The 14,742-nt window shown below is 47.2% G+C and overlaps 1 protein-coding gene across 4 annotated transcripts; it reads right to left on the bottom strand.

The window, feature by feature from the left end:
* Positions 1–4,314: 4,314 nt before the first annotated feature.
* Positions 4,315–14,121, bottom strand: LOC148507997 (uncharacterized). Of its 4 annotated transcripts, none has more exons than XM_088445120.1 (5): positions 14,030–14,121; positions 12,379–12,532; positions 11,988–12,176; positions 10,552–10,678; positions 4,315–6,329 (listed from the first exon to the last, which is right to left on the bottom strand). In XM_088445120.1, exons 1-5 carry the CDS (start codon positions 14,044–14,046, stop codon positions 5,320–5,322), a joined length of 1,497 nt encoding a protein of 498 aa, XP_088301246.1. In that variant the 5' UTR covers positions 14,047–14,121; the 3' UTR covers positions 4,315–5,319. The 4 variants fall into 4 exon arrangements, with proteins under 4 accessions (XP_088301246.1, XP_088301249.1, XP_088301247.1 ...); XM_088445123.1 differs by lacking the exon at positions 14,030–14,121 and adding an exon at positions 13,907–13,972; XM_088445121.1 differs by lacking the exon at positions 14,030–14,121 and adding an exon at positions 13,824–13,959.
* Between the last annotated feature and the right edge of the window lie 621 nt (positions 14,122–14,742).

Below are 14,742 nucleotides of genomic sequence, written 5' to 3'. Positions count from 1 at the left end.
ATGTAAAAATGCTGTAATCTACATTGTACAACATCTATAACCCCGGACTCACCAAGCAGGGGATGTGGGCAGAGCCTTACTACTTCCAGCAGCATTATGCTGGTTTTGCCTAGGGTAAGAGGCACTGCCCTGTTTTGCGGCTCCCCCCTACTGGTATCGGCACTTCTGCTTTACCTTCTGATGCTGCCAGCACTGCATTGTATACACAAGGTGCCCAAACATTCCATCTGTGCCCACCCTACACTAACCAGCCCCTTCCCTTTCCAGTTTTGCCTCTCTAACTGTATACAGACACAGTTTCCAGTATATACTGTCTGCACGGAATCGGTATGATTTAACACCAGACCCATGCCCGGCGGTTGGAATCCTGACAGCGGCATCCCGGCAGAGGAGGAAATCCCGATCGTCCAAGGTAAGTATTGTCTAACCTAATTCTACCCCCTAGTCCTAACCCTCCCTTAGGGGTGTGCCTAACCCTAACCTTCCCACCCAGTGCCTAACCCTAACCCCCCCTTTCCCGCCGCCTAAACCCAAGTCCCCCGGGGGAGGTGCCTAACCCTAAGTCCCCACCGGGGGTGCCTAACGCTAACCCCCCCTTACCCTAGCCTAAACCTAACCTCCCGGGGGGGTGCCTGACCCTAAATCCCCCCCGGGAACACTAAACCTAACCCTCCCCCCCACGCAGCCATCCGCGCTCGGCGTCCCTTCGATAGGGATGCCGGTCTAGATTTAGACGCCTGTCATTTAACCCTCGCCGGGATTAAGCAGTCAGGAAGCCGGCTGTCGGGATTAGGTCCGCCGGCTTCCCGACTGCATACCCATTACACAGACTTAAGGCTCCCCCCCATACATCAACAATCTGAAAACCACAATTGAACAATTTGCAGATTTATTGCCCAATCTTCGGATTTCCCAATCTAGCAATCTGCGCCCATACAATACAGATCTTTTTCAGTGATTTGCAGATCGATTGCAGCAAATACAGATCTGCCATTTTACTAGTAATGGCCTGCAAATCTGCTGATCATGGCCATACACTAGCAATCTACAACCCCCATCCATCTGTAACATCCAACATGTTGGACAATCTGATTTAACAATTCCAATCACTTTTTGGTTGCAATCTGCGATCCGTGGGACCCATACATTGCAGAATTGCCACAATCGATTGCTGATGTATGGGGGCTCACATGCAAATGTCCATGCATGCATCTATGCCACGGCTCAGCCATTGCCCATATCTTTAGGTTCATAACCGCCATCAGGCTCAATGCGCACTTGCCCCAGGTCTATCCCTGATGCAGGAGACCCATCTGCAATCAGACTGATCTCTGAGTACGCACAACTGGGAATAGGCCGCATTTCCGTCAGCACGCCCTCACTATGCTTAGCCTACATGCCAAATGCCTAAATACCACCCAGCTGCAAGTGGAGATGCCACAGCGTTGTGTATGGCTCCAAACTGACCATAGAGGCGGACACTGCGTTACAGAGCAAGCGCAGCGCGCAAACCAGGGAGACCGGTCCGCGAGCCTGCGGCTCTACATTAGGCTCTTTACACACAAATATATATTAGCTCACACAGTTCCAGAGAAATTAAGCTCATTCCTGCTCGAATAGAGGACAAAATACAGCATATTTAGGCCCGTATTCAATTTGAAGCGTTAAGTCCGGATCCGCGTTAAGTTTCCGCCGATGACGTCATTATCGCCTGTTTTGGTTTTACCCCGTATTCAATTTGAAAGACTTTCCGAATGCAATGTAATAGGCTGAATGGGAGGCGGAAAAAAGTGCAGAATTGGGGTTTTGGGGTGCGGCCTTCAGACAGTCCCCCAAAGGTAATCTGTGTAAAAAAAAAAAAACAAACTTAAGGACACCCCAAAAATGTACTTTGAAAAAAGGGGCAAAAAAAAAAATGTTGGGGTACAAACTTAAACTAGCGAACTTGACTCTGGGGGGGTCCCTAGTATGCCCCAAGTGTTTTTTTTTATTGCAGGTGCTTGCGACAGGTGGATTTTTCAACTTTAAATATACTGACCCCCATTTTCAAGTACCCCAAATTTGCTGGGATAACTTATTTTCTGGAAAATATATCCTGAATACTATTCTGCATCTGGTATAGAAAAATGCTATTTAGCAGCAATTGAGCCCATTTAAAAACCCCAAATACCTACAGCAAGCCAAATCGGGGGGTACCATAGTGAACCCCCATGTCAGAGCATCATTTGGGGGGTGTCAGACTGATTTCCCCAAAACTGACAGTACTTTCCGCCTGTTACAGTATCGCCGGGTCCCGTCTATGCGTACTTTCAAATTGAATACAGGGTAAAGCGGGCACGCGCGCAATACTTTTCCGCCTCCAAAACAGACGAAGTCGGCATTAAGTTCGGGAGGCGTTAACTTAAAGCGTCTCGGCTCAAACTGAATACGGCTCATAGTGTGATAAAATGTATTTATGCATATTCACACTAATTTATATTTATCCGGGTTCCTACACAATCTTTTAATTACTAGGAGTCATCATTGTCCTGAGGCTCCATGTTGGATCTCCAGAACATAATACTGCTTTTATACCGAAATTCCGGGTCTGACCCGGAGGCTGGAACAGGGTTCCAATCCGGATCAGACCCGGAATTTCCCCGGTGCCGATCCAGGATATTCCTGAGTTGGCGCCGAGTCTGCAGAGACCCAGCTTTTCCGGCGTTGAAGTGGACGCTTGTGAATGACGTCATCTCCAAGCGCCACTGAAGCCGGCAGGCATGCGGCACTATCCAGGTCACCGTGACCCGGATCACGCCGTTTACACTGCAGGGTTTCACGGGATATTCCAATGTTAAACCCTGCAAGGTACCTGGTTTGAATTGCCCACCCGGGAATCCAACCCTCTCTCCTTTTACACCAAGGAGCTACCTGGGTTAACCCTGCAATAACCCAGGTTTTAACTCTGGTGTAAAAGGGGTATAAGCCACATTACCTCAGCTAGGATAACAAAACTGTGCGATAACATACAAGTTATACAACTGTGTAACACACACACACTTTATTGGTTCATTTGCTCAGTTTTTGACCATGTAACAAAAAGTATGCAGCAGCAGCAGGAGGGGGCGCTCTAACAGACTCGGGGGTCTATTTACTAAGCAGTGTTGGGAGACAGAGTGAAAAGTGATAAGGTGCCAGCCAATCAGCTCCCAACTGTCATTTTTCAAACACAGCCTGTGAGATAACAGTTAGGAGCTGATTGGCTGGCACCTTATCACTTTTCACTCTGTCTCCTAACACTGCTTAGCAAATTGACCCCTAGAAGATATAACAAAAAGAGCGGAACAAAAAAAAAAAAAAAAAGTTGCCTAAAGGCTTCAGTATTCCAGTGCCGCTGTCATCGCCCCTACAGCCGCCAGCCTCATTAAAAATGGCAGCTGTGCTTATGCACATCTATTTCGCAGCGCTTTACAGAGAATATTTTAATCATTCACATCAGCCCCTGCCCCAGTGGAGCTTACAATCTATACTCCCTATCACATGTATACACACACACACACACACACACACACACACACACACACTAACACACTACGGTTATTTTTATTTTTTTTGTGTCATCAGACAAATAACCTAACAGTAAGTTTTTGCAGTGTGGGAAGAAACCGTAGCACTCGGAGGAAACCCAAACAAGCACGGTGAGAACATCCAAACTCCACATAGATGGGAATTGAACTCATGGCCTCAGTGCTGTGAGGCAGTAACGCTAACCACTACGCCAAGCTCGCTGCCCAGGTGTTGTCAAAGCTCCTTCCTGGCCAGTCACAGGAGAGGTGCTCTGACACTACTACAATGCGTTTTAACCAGACCTGTCTTATCTGCAGAGGGGAGAGCAGAGATCAACCATTGGCGGCCTCAGGGGCCCTGTAAGCTCACAGTGAACATTAGCACCTTGTCGAAACGCATAGAGGGATCTTCATCGCCCATTCTTGCATATGCCCAGCTTTTGGGCATACGCAGTGCGAAAACACACAACAGGCGTACGTTCAATTCCGCACCAGACACACAAGGTCTTAAATTTAAAATCAAACATACTGGGACGTGGTTGCATAATGTGTAATACATGGTATATCAGTGAGATAACGGGTGCAGCTACTTTCAGCAGAGACCATTGGACCAAGCTGAGTCTGCAGAATTGCCAGTGAGTGGCTGACCAACGTCAAGCGGACATATACAGCTACAAGTCTCCTTACCAGATTTGTACCAAAATGTAACATACGGTATGAATTTAAAACCTGTGCAGAGAATAGGAATATTGGGAATTACATGAAGAAATAATAGTTCATGCATGATTTATTTTTGCATGTCGCACGCGGCGGAATTGGCATTCTGTAGAAGGCTCAATAATATTGAAATTGTACAAGTATGGGTTAAGTTGCTTGTTTCAGATAATACAGACAGAGAGATGGAAAGATCACACCAACTTTAAAATTCACTAGAAGCCTGTATTATACTTTACATGATTTGAGGTCAGGACCTTTCTAATGTCCAGATACCAGGTTAAAGGTGATCAATGAAGTGTTCCGACATTTATGGCGATCTTCTGCCATAAGGCGCAAAAATTACAAGGCAACCAGTGTCGTCGTAAGTTAGTTTACGGGAGAGATTACACTAACAGCTGGAAAGTAGAATCAGATGCCAATTTCTCAGGTAACACCACTTGAAATTACATCCACTGAAGTGACGGAGGTGGCAGCAGCAGTAGTAGAATATCACATGATTTCACACAGTAATGGCCACGATTGTCTGCAAACACAGACATGGAGGAAAGCGCTTGTATTTGTCCGTGAAAGGTGGGAGTCGTGTATTTTATGACTGAATGCACAGCACTGCTTCCTTAGTCTTTATTAGGAGCAATCCTTAGCGTTTTAGAAGGAAAGTTTATAAACTTCAACAGGATTTGTATTCGTCCAAATGTCAGGGGCTGTTTTGGGGGGGCCTAAAGTCCTTATGTCCACTTACCACAGTACATGCGACAAAAGGCAACATATAACTTATTTCCCAGGTTAATCCTATAAAAACACAAGCCTCTAATCAGGAATTAAAGCCGTCAGATGATTCATATATAGCACATCACTGGTGTTTTTAAAAAAAATTAAAATAAAATGTGGATATTGTATAATATCAGCCCAGGATAAACTACAGTACAATACTGTGACATTTCATTATTAGGGAAAATGTTATTTGCATTTTCACACCTTTGATAAAGAATTGTAAGAAGAGATGCCCCCCCAATAACCGACCACCGACATGAAAAAGGAGATTGCACCGGATCTCTATTTATTCCACAAGTAACCTCTTTGCCCCGTAGTGAATCCTCTGGTGTTTCGAGACGTTAGACTGATTGGAAAAACATTTGCCACACTCGGGGCAAGGATACGGTTTTTCACCGGTGTGAACGACCTGGTGTTTGATCAGATTGGATTTAATAGCGAAGCCCTTGCCGCATTCGGAGCACAGGAAGGGCTTTTCCCCGGTGTGGATCCTCTGGTGTTTAACCAGATTCGATTTGCTGGTGAAACCTTTCCCACAGTCTGAACAACAAAACGGTTTCTCCCCGGTGTGAATTATTTGGTGCTTGACGAGGTCCGAGCTGCTGGTAAAACATTTCCCGCACTCGGTGCAGGAGTACGGCTTCTCCCCGGTATGAATTCTCTGGTGCGCCACCAGATTTGTGTTGGTTGAAAAACACTTTCCGCAGGAAGAACAGGGAAACGGTTTCTCCCCGGTGTGCGTCCTCTGGTGCGCTACTAGCTCAGAGTTGCAGGTGAACTCTTTACCGCAGTCGGCACAGGTCACCACCCTGCCGGAGTGCATTCGCCGATGTTTGACAATTCCCGACTTGCTGGTGAACGTTTTACCGCACAGAGTGCAGTCGTACAGCTTCCTGGTGGTTTCTGGGGGCGTAGAGGCCGAATTGCTGACAAATATCGAATCGTAATCAATACGCGTAAAGTCTGCCTGTGGATCTTTAGCGCCGTCTACTGCTGGTTCTCCTTTAACGCGGGGCAACGTAAAGTCGGTCTGAGTGTGCTCCGAGCGCGTGTAAATCTTGCCGTATTCCTTCTTAATGTAAGCGGTGCTGCATTCTGTCTGCGTGTGCTCCGTACGGGTGTCAGAGTCCGTGAGGTTTCCTCTATCTTCACTGGAGCCGGAATTCTCTGCTACGTATCTCACCGGCTGCCCCTTCCTCTTTCTAGGCTTACAGATCGTTGCACACTGTCCACCTTGGTTGATATCAACAATGCTTTTAGTTTCGGAAGCTCCTGCATCGAGGGACCCACTGAAATCTGACAAAGACACAACAACAATAGTTACAGTACATAAAAATAGAAGCTCAAAGAGGCGCTGCAATCTTCTAGCGGAAACACGGCTTGTGGCCAATACCTCAACCTCATGTGCTCGATCTCATTAGCTTTTCCTAACAAGCAGGGTCTAGGACAGGAGGATAAAATACGCTAAACAAAATTCTGTGGTGACAAACAGCGAGGGCAGCCATTTTGTGAACTGAAAAAAATATTCAATGCAATACAATCGATTGCCAAGCTCCTAGTGGCACCACTGAGGCGTTCTGTTTGCGCCTCTGATGTACCCATCTCTCAATAACGGGAAAGCTACAAAATGGCTACCTCCAAAAAAGGAGTCAGTTGCAGTTAACAAAGAACTACTGCATTTCTTATGCCCTTGATTCCCAAACTCGATCCTCAAGGCATCTTACCAGTCCAGGTTTTAAAGGATATCCATGGCTGAGCACACATGGTTAAATCAAACTGACTGAGGTATTAATGAAGTCACCTGTGCCAAAGCATAGTTATCCTTACAACCCGGACCGTTATGGTGCCTCGAGGACAGAGTTTAGGGGGTATATTTACCAAGGTGCGGGTTTATAGAAGTGGAGATGTTGCCCATAGTAAAAAATCAGATTCTAGCTATTATCTTCTAGAAAGTGCTAGATAAATAAGTAGAATCTGGTTGGTTGCTATGGGTAACATCTCACACTTCTATAAACCCGCACTTTAGTAAATATACCATAGAAACCTACGTCCAACGCACTTTAGCTCAAGTCATGTGACACTGGAAGTATATCCGAGCATTAATGAACTCAAGAAAATCAAGAAAATTAGGGTTTAAAATGTGGTTTACATTGTTTTAGTTTTCCCTCCGCTGATAAAGAACCAAGAGTCAACTCAAACGATTACCCTGTCCAAACCTTCCTCCAGATAAGTAATACCCCTTTTAAACCAGAGCAAAAGCCTAGGTTTTTGCTGGGTCTACCCAGGTCATAGCGCAGTGTAAAAGGGTCCCTGAAAAATATCCCAGGTCAAGTGACCCGACAATCCAACCCAGGTAGCTACCAGGGTTGGACCCAGGATGGACCCGGGTAATGGTGCAGTGTAAACGGCGCAACCCGGGTTATCCGACCTGGGTCATGCCTAAAATTAGCCGATTGGTGGTTGTGGTGCAGTCACCTCCCACTTTTTATGACCTCACAAGTTTAGCAGGGCAGACCCAGGTTCAGTGTGAACAGAGCTGACCTGAGAATAACCCAGATCGATGGTGCTGTGTAAACGGTGTCTGACCTGGGTTGGAACCATGTCTGAGAGCCCAGGTCGGACGAGAGTTTCTGGTGGAAAAGAGGTATTATACAGGTGATCTGCTGTGGTCTATTAGCTACAGCCTACTATTACACAGGTAGGTAAAATTTTGTGGTGCTGTTTAACTTAATTAGCCTTCAAGATAGGGCTGTCCAGGCTCAGCCCGCATGTTACATAGATGAGAGAGCAGGGGCGTTTCTAGAGAGGAGGGGGCCCGTGTGCAGTCTCCGACACGAGCCCCCCCTCCTCTGCGCCCGGCAGCGCACTGAGCTGTGCGGCCCAGCGCCGGAGTTATAGACTCTGGGCGCTAGAGTGTGCCCAGAGTCTATGATGTTTGCACAGGTCACCGAGAAAATGGCCGCGACGGCCATTTTCCCTGTACTGCGCATGCGCAAACGATGGGAAAATGGCGGTCGCGGACATTTTCCAGTCATTTTACAGCGCCAGACCCCAGCGCCAACGTGGGACTCCGGAGAGGTAAGTAATATTACGGGTGCAGGGTATTCGTTGCAAGACCCCCCTGGACCCAGGGGCCCGTGTTCCCCGCACCCATTATAGATATGCCCCTGTGGGAGAGTCTACGCTTGCATCTTATACGTTGCCACCCACGCTCTTCCACTTCATCAGGCCTACACTGTTGGATACATATACCATTTTATGTTGCTATTGCTCCAGTTCCCTGACAGACAATATCCCACTGCCCTGTTATCCAACTGTGACAAAAGGGATATAGCAATGTGTGATCCTATGTCACCTGCAGAGGAAAGTCCAAAATTCCATATATAAAAAGGACTGCTTTTGAGGAGACGGCAATTGCCGAGAAACGCGTGAAGCCTCCCCCACCTGCTTCCTGCTGCACAGCCGAGCCCTCTGAGGTGACTCATTTCTGAGAGAAGACTTAACAGCTGTGTCATATTGGGACATTGTTACTCACCTCCCTTGTAAAACACAGACTAGTGCTTTTTATCATAGAGGTCCCTGTGCAAAAAGACTGGTACCTTATCACTGGCCACTGCATGCATCTAAATACAACCAGTTATTCGATGTTCAGAAGTGTTCATGCCAAACTAGAGGATGTTTAATTACCCTAATACATCTATTCCAGGACACTATTAGTACAAACCGGCAACAGTGTTTCATAATTATTGACATGAACTGGCAACAGTGTTTCATACCAATACAGATCTGATATTTAAGGTTACACAGGTTCGATTCCACCATGAATGGGAAACTAGTGGTTTTTAATTTCAATTCCACATATTTGTATTGATTTTTACAAGTGTATGTTATTTTTTGTTTTTATTTTGTTTTATTTTCATCCATCCATTTTTGTTTTTTTCTGGGTCTTTATAATCCTGTAATTAATTTCAATTTAATATTCTTATTTTTAGTTTTTGTCTTTTATGTCTATCACTGATATATTAAATTGTTTATTATTATCCTTACTCAAGTGCACTGATTGAGCCTTTATTTGAGTTAGCGCTCCATTTCTGTGTTTTTTAAATGAGTGCAATGAGCAGGGTCCCCCAGCACAGATTAGTGATGTGAGGAAGTGAATGGGGTTAGTAGGAAACTAAAGACAGAGGACCTGATTCAGAGCCGGACGCTCTGACAGACCACCCACGGCTATAGCGAGCGGCCAGGAAGATGGTCGCGATGGTCAAGACCATTGCGACCATCGGGCTTGCAACGAGACCCTTGTGATAGGGTCTCGTGGCCGCAAGCCCCAGGAGAGACTTCGGCTCTAACAGAGCCGAAATCTCTCCCACTGATATCACTCGTGATGTCAGTGGGGCAGCCCCCAAACGGAGGCGTTCACATGGGAACGCCTCCGTTTGGGCAGCCACTCCCCTGGCCTGCCCACCAAAGGGGGCGAGCTGTCACTCAACATCGACAGCTCGCCCCCTTTGTTGCGAGACCCGGAGCGACGGAGTGCCCGTCGCTATCCGGGTTTCGCGCATGCGCACGACGGAGCCGGCTCCGTCGTGCGCATGCGCACTGGCCCACCATCGACCCGGTTGCGAGCGCAGTGGTCAGAATCAGGCCCAGAGTTATCTAGTGAAAGGAGCAGGGTCCCCAGCAGCACAGATTAGTGATGGATATTGGAAAGGGAATGGAGGCAGCAGGAAGCCACAGACAGAGTTCTAGCAATACAAAAACGTAACGGACGCTGGGAGAACTACATCTCCCAGCAGCCCTAGCACCTCCCAGCACCCCTGCAGCCTCCAAGCAGCCCCCGGGACTCCCAACAGCCCCCTCCCCAGTGACAAGATGGAAGGGAGGCCACCAGGAGACGCAGAGACCCCTGGACATGTAAGTATTTTCTGTATTTTTTTTTTTTTTTTACACGCACGCACTGATAACCCTGCGACCAGTTTGTTTCTTAATTAAATACCACGGGTATCGGAAGCGCGCATACTTGCTTTAATCCAAAATTGGGCACAAGGTTTTTTTTACCTCGCACCTAATTGGATATACCACAAAGTGCACCCTCCGGGTTACTTGTGGGCTTCCGGCGGGCAGCCATTGAATAGCTGCAGGCAGTTATCCCACAGCTAATTGAATCAGATACAGGCGGATATCTGACCACGGATGCAAACTGTGAATTCTGCCAAACAACAAATTTATGCATTGTTGAGTTGGACTCAACATGGCCACATCTGTTTCTCCAGGATGTGGCGGGAACTAGGCGGTGACAATGTGATCGCGCGTAACCACCCTGACTTGTGGGTGTGTTGTGGGCGTGTATCTAATGCTCCATGTGATTCTATGTTGTGGGTTTCCCTTCCCTGTACACACAGGTATCTAATTAGGTATGTATGCTAAATATTCAGATTATTGCATTAAATAGAACATGGAGACAATGAAGACAACAAATAAATCCATGCACATGACTAATAATTACATCCTGTCTTACCCAGTGATCTCAGAGTCTTGTGATTATCCATCATCATGTCATCCATATGATTAATGGTGTCTCTTCCTAATCGCTCCCACTCCTCCATGGAAAAGTTTAGAGTGACATCTTCATTTCCCTTGGGAACCTGACGCACACAATGATACAGTCATCACCCAGACACATTCCCTGGTGTTACTGTATAATGTCCCATTCCCGCCAGTCACCTCTCCAGTCATCACCCAGACACATCCCCTGGTGTTACTGTGTAATGTCCCATTCCCAGCAGTCACCTCTCCAGTCATCACCCAGACACATCCCCTGGTGTTACTGTATAATGTCCCATTCCCAGCAGTCCCCTCTCCAGTCATCACCCAGACACATCCCCTGGTGTTACTGTGTAATGTCCCATGCCCAGCAGTCACCTCTCCAGTCATCACCCAGACACATCCCCTGGTGTTACTGTATAATGTCCCATTCCCAGCAGTCACCTCTCCAGTCATCACCCAGACACATCCCCTGGTGTTACTGTATAATGTCCCATTCCCAGCAGTCACCTCTCCAGTCATCACCCAGACACATCCCCTAGTGTTACTGTATAATGCCCCATTCCCAACAGTCACCTCTCCAGTCATCACCCAGACACATCCCCTGGTGTTACTGTGTAATGTCCCATTCCCAGCAGTCACCTCTCCAGTCATCACCCAGACACATCCCCTGGTGTTACTGTATAATGTCCCATTCCCAGCAGTCACCTCTCCAGTCATCACCCAGACACATTCCCTGGTGTTACTGTATAATGTCCCATTCCCAGCAGTCACCTCTCCAGTCATCACCCAGACACATCCCCTGGTGTTACTGTATAATGTCCCATTCCCAGCAGTCACCTCTCCAGTCATCACCCAGACACATCCCCTGGTGTTACTGTATAATGTCCCATTCCCAGCAGTCACCTCTCCAGTCATCACCCAGACACATCCCCTGGTGTTACTGTATAATGTCCCATTCCCAGCAGTCACCACCCAGACACATCCCCTGGTGTTACTGTATAATGTCCCATTCCCAGCAGTCACCACCCAGACACATCCCCTGGTGTTACTGTATAATGTCCCATTCCCAGCAGTCACCTCTCCAGTCATCAACCAGACACATCCCCTGGTGTTACTGTATAATGTCCCATTCCCAGCAGTCACCTCTCCAGTCATCACCCAGACACATCCCCTGGTGTTACTGTATAATGTCCCATTCCCAGCAGTCACCTCTCCAGTCATCACCCAGACACATCCCCTGGTGTTACTGTATAATGTCCCATTCCCAGCAGTCACCTCTCCCGTCATCACCCAGACACATCCCCTGGTGTTACTGTATAATGTCCCATTCCCAGCAGTCACCTCTCCAGTCATCACCCAGACACATCCCCTGGTGTTACTGTATAATGTCCCATTCCCAGCAGTCACCTCTCCAGTCAGCAGCTGAATGATCTTGTTGGTGAGTTCCAGGATCTTCTGGTCATTGTGTCTCTCATGCATCAGTGAGTGAGGTGGAGGCGCCATGATGGGGCTCTGGGTCCTGCTCAGTCCTCCTGATACACGGGGACAATTGCTCGGTGTGATACTGTCACCAAATTTCTTCACAACAATATAATCCTACGTATTGAAAAACACTAGTAAATATAAACTGTGCAAAGAAACAGACAGCGTAATTAAAAACATCTCTATTTTCTGGATGCAAGTACATCCACTCACTGCAATATAAATACGTTGAAGTTACCAGACTCCCTCACCTCCCCAGTCAGGTCCCTGTGTTAGTAATAGAGATAAGAGTGATGTCACTGTGACACTTCCTCACCTCCCCAGTTAGCAGGTAGATGATCTCCAGGGTGAGGTTTAATATCCTCTCAGGAATCTGACCCTTATCCATCCTCAGTAAGTTATTGGGACCACCCGTATATGATGTTTCCCCTTGAGGTATCTGAAGTCTACTACACTTTTGTTTCTTCCACCTGTAGCAACAGAAAATACATGAATGGAATAGAAAATACAATACAATTTGGACGAATGAACATTGTTCCATATAAATGTGTGTAACACCACAATGTTCCCACAAGTGCGACAGAAGCCTACTATCAATACTCTGATTCCAACACTCTGGTTAGGCTCTTCTAATCTGCCTACTTCAAAATTGGATACATATGGACATGAAGTGGAATAGATGGGAGCATTCATACATTTCAAGCTTGGACAGACTTACCATATCTCATTATTCTTCTGTTTTAATCATTCTTACAGTATAGTCGGATATGTTGGCGCTTTATACATTAAATAGCTCTACCGATCAGCCTGTACTCATTCTTCCCAGTGCACACTGTAATCATCGAATAAACAGTGGTGACTGATCCACAACCGATCACTCTCCAGCTCCCTGGATAACTGATGTCAAGAGTATAGGAACTAGTTCCGTAGATGTGTGAGCAGCCCCAATGTTTTGGCTGCTGTTACCATAAACCATGTTTTTGCATGCCAATTTTTGTAATGTGTGCACACCCAATCATTTATTTTTTTAAAATAAATTATATCTTATTTCAAAGAGACCCCCACATAGTTTATGTTGTACAGTAACAGTAACCTTGACTTAGGTCTGCCTGGTGCACCAGGCTGTAGGGCAGGGGTGGGCAATATGCAGACCCTCCAGATGTTGTTTAACTACAATTCCCAGCATGCATTGCACCAGTTTTAGCATGGCCAAATAGCAAAACTGTGGCAGGGCATGCTGGGATTTGTAGTTCTACAACAGCAGAGGGTTAGGGAAGGAGGGGAGAGGGACCCATGTCAACAGTAGGAGAGGGAGAGGAGGAGGGAGAGGGTGACAGTTGCTATGTTAGCAAAGGTGGGGAAGTTGGAGGGAGGGGGGAATGAAGGGGCATATATATCAGCGGAGGGGAAATTGGAGACTGGGGTGATACCAAGTCAACAGAAGAGGTGGGTCTGGGGTGATAGATCAGCTGTGGGTTCCAGGGGACTGGGGGTTACTATGTAAACAGAGGGGTATGAAGTACTGGGGATACTTAAATATCAGCAGGAGGGTATGGTACTGCGAAGACCCCTTGTCAGCAACTGGTGAGGTGCCAGATCAGCAGGAGGGGGAAACCAGAGACCCCATATCAGCTGGGGGCATCACATGTGTGATGAGGAGGGGGGGCTGGGGATGTCCCATGTCAGCAAAGAGAGGCAGGGCTCTGGAGAATCCATGACAGTAGCTGGAAGGCCCCCATGTCAGCAGGTCACAGGCCTTACCGTGTCTAATGAGCCCAGGACTCTGCTGGTCAGGATTACACACCTCACAGACCGCAGAGGGTCCTGGTGACGCACACACTGACCTGCAGCGTCTCTTCTCCCCCCGATCACCGGCCAGCAGACACAAGGAGCGGAAATCATCAGCCACCCGGAATCATTATTCTCATCATAACTAACAGCATATACTTCCTTACACCTGTACTCACTCCAAGGCGGCCGCCATCTTCCCGTCTACCACATAGGAATGTATGAGCGCTGGACGTCACAAACATGGCGGCGACTCCTCTCTCCCGGAGTTTGCGTTCCAACCCTCCCTCTCCCCCGCCCCAATTCTCTATTTAAAGAGTGTGTGTCACATGACCCAACAGGTGGGAGAGGCTCTCCATGGGCTCTGCGTGACTGCGTCTTCTCTGGTGAACTACAAGTCGCAGGCTAGACTTGGGCATGCAGGAATCTGTAGTTCCAGAACAGCTAGGTGGATATGGCTAGACAGGGCGTTACTAGACTGCCAGGTTATTATGAGACTTGTAGTTCCACAAAATCTTGAGAGCCACCACAGGCTACCAGCCCCTGAAGTCCATGACCTGATGCCAGCATGCCCTGGCATTCCTCTGCCTCTGTTACCCTGGTGTGACAGGGAGGGCACTTGTTTGTTAGACACCTACCTCTATCTCTGTGGAGGTGTAGGTGGCACCCCACTACAGGTTGAGTCTCCCATATCGAAATATTCTGAAATAAGGATTATTTTTTTAGATTAACTGAGATAGTGAAACCTTTGCTTTTCGATGGTTCAATGTATGCAAACTTTGTTAAAGCCTCAAAATTATTAAAAATATTCTATAAAATGACCTTCAGGCTTTGGTATAAGGTGTATATGAAACATAAATATATTCTGTGTTTAGATTTGGGTCCCTTTCCC

Source organism: Taudactylus pleione, unplaced genomic scaffold (assembly GCF_031769625.1).
Source record: "Taudactylus pleione unplaced genomic scaffold, aTauple2 ptg000377l, whole genome shotgun sequence".
In the NCBI taxonomy this organism is placed as follows: Eukaryota; Metazoa; Chordata; class Amphibia; order Anura; family Myobatrachidae; genus Taudactylus; species Taudactylus pleione.
Note: the sequence above shows the minus strand (reverse complement) of the source record. Positions and strands in the feature narration are given on the sequence as shown.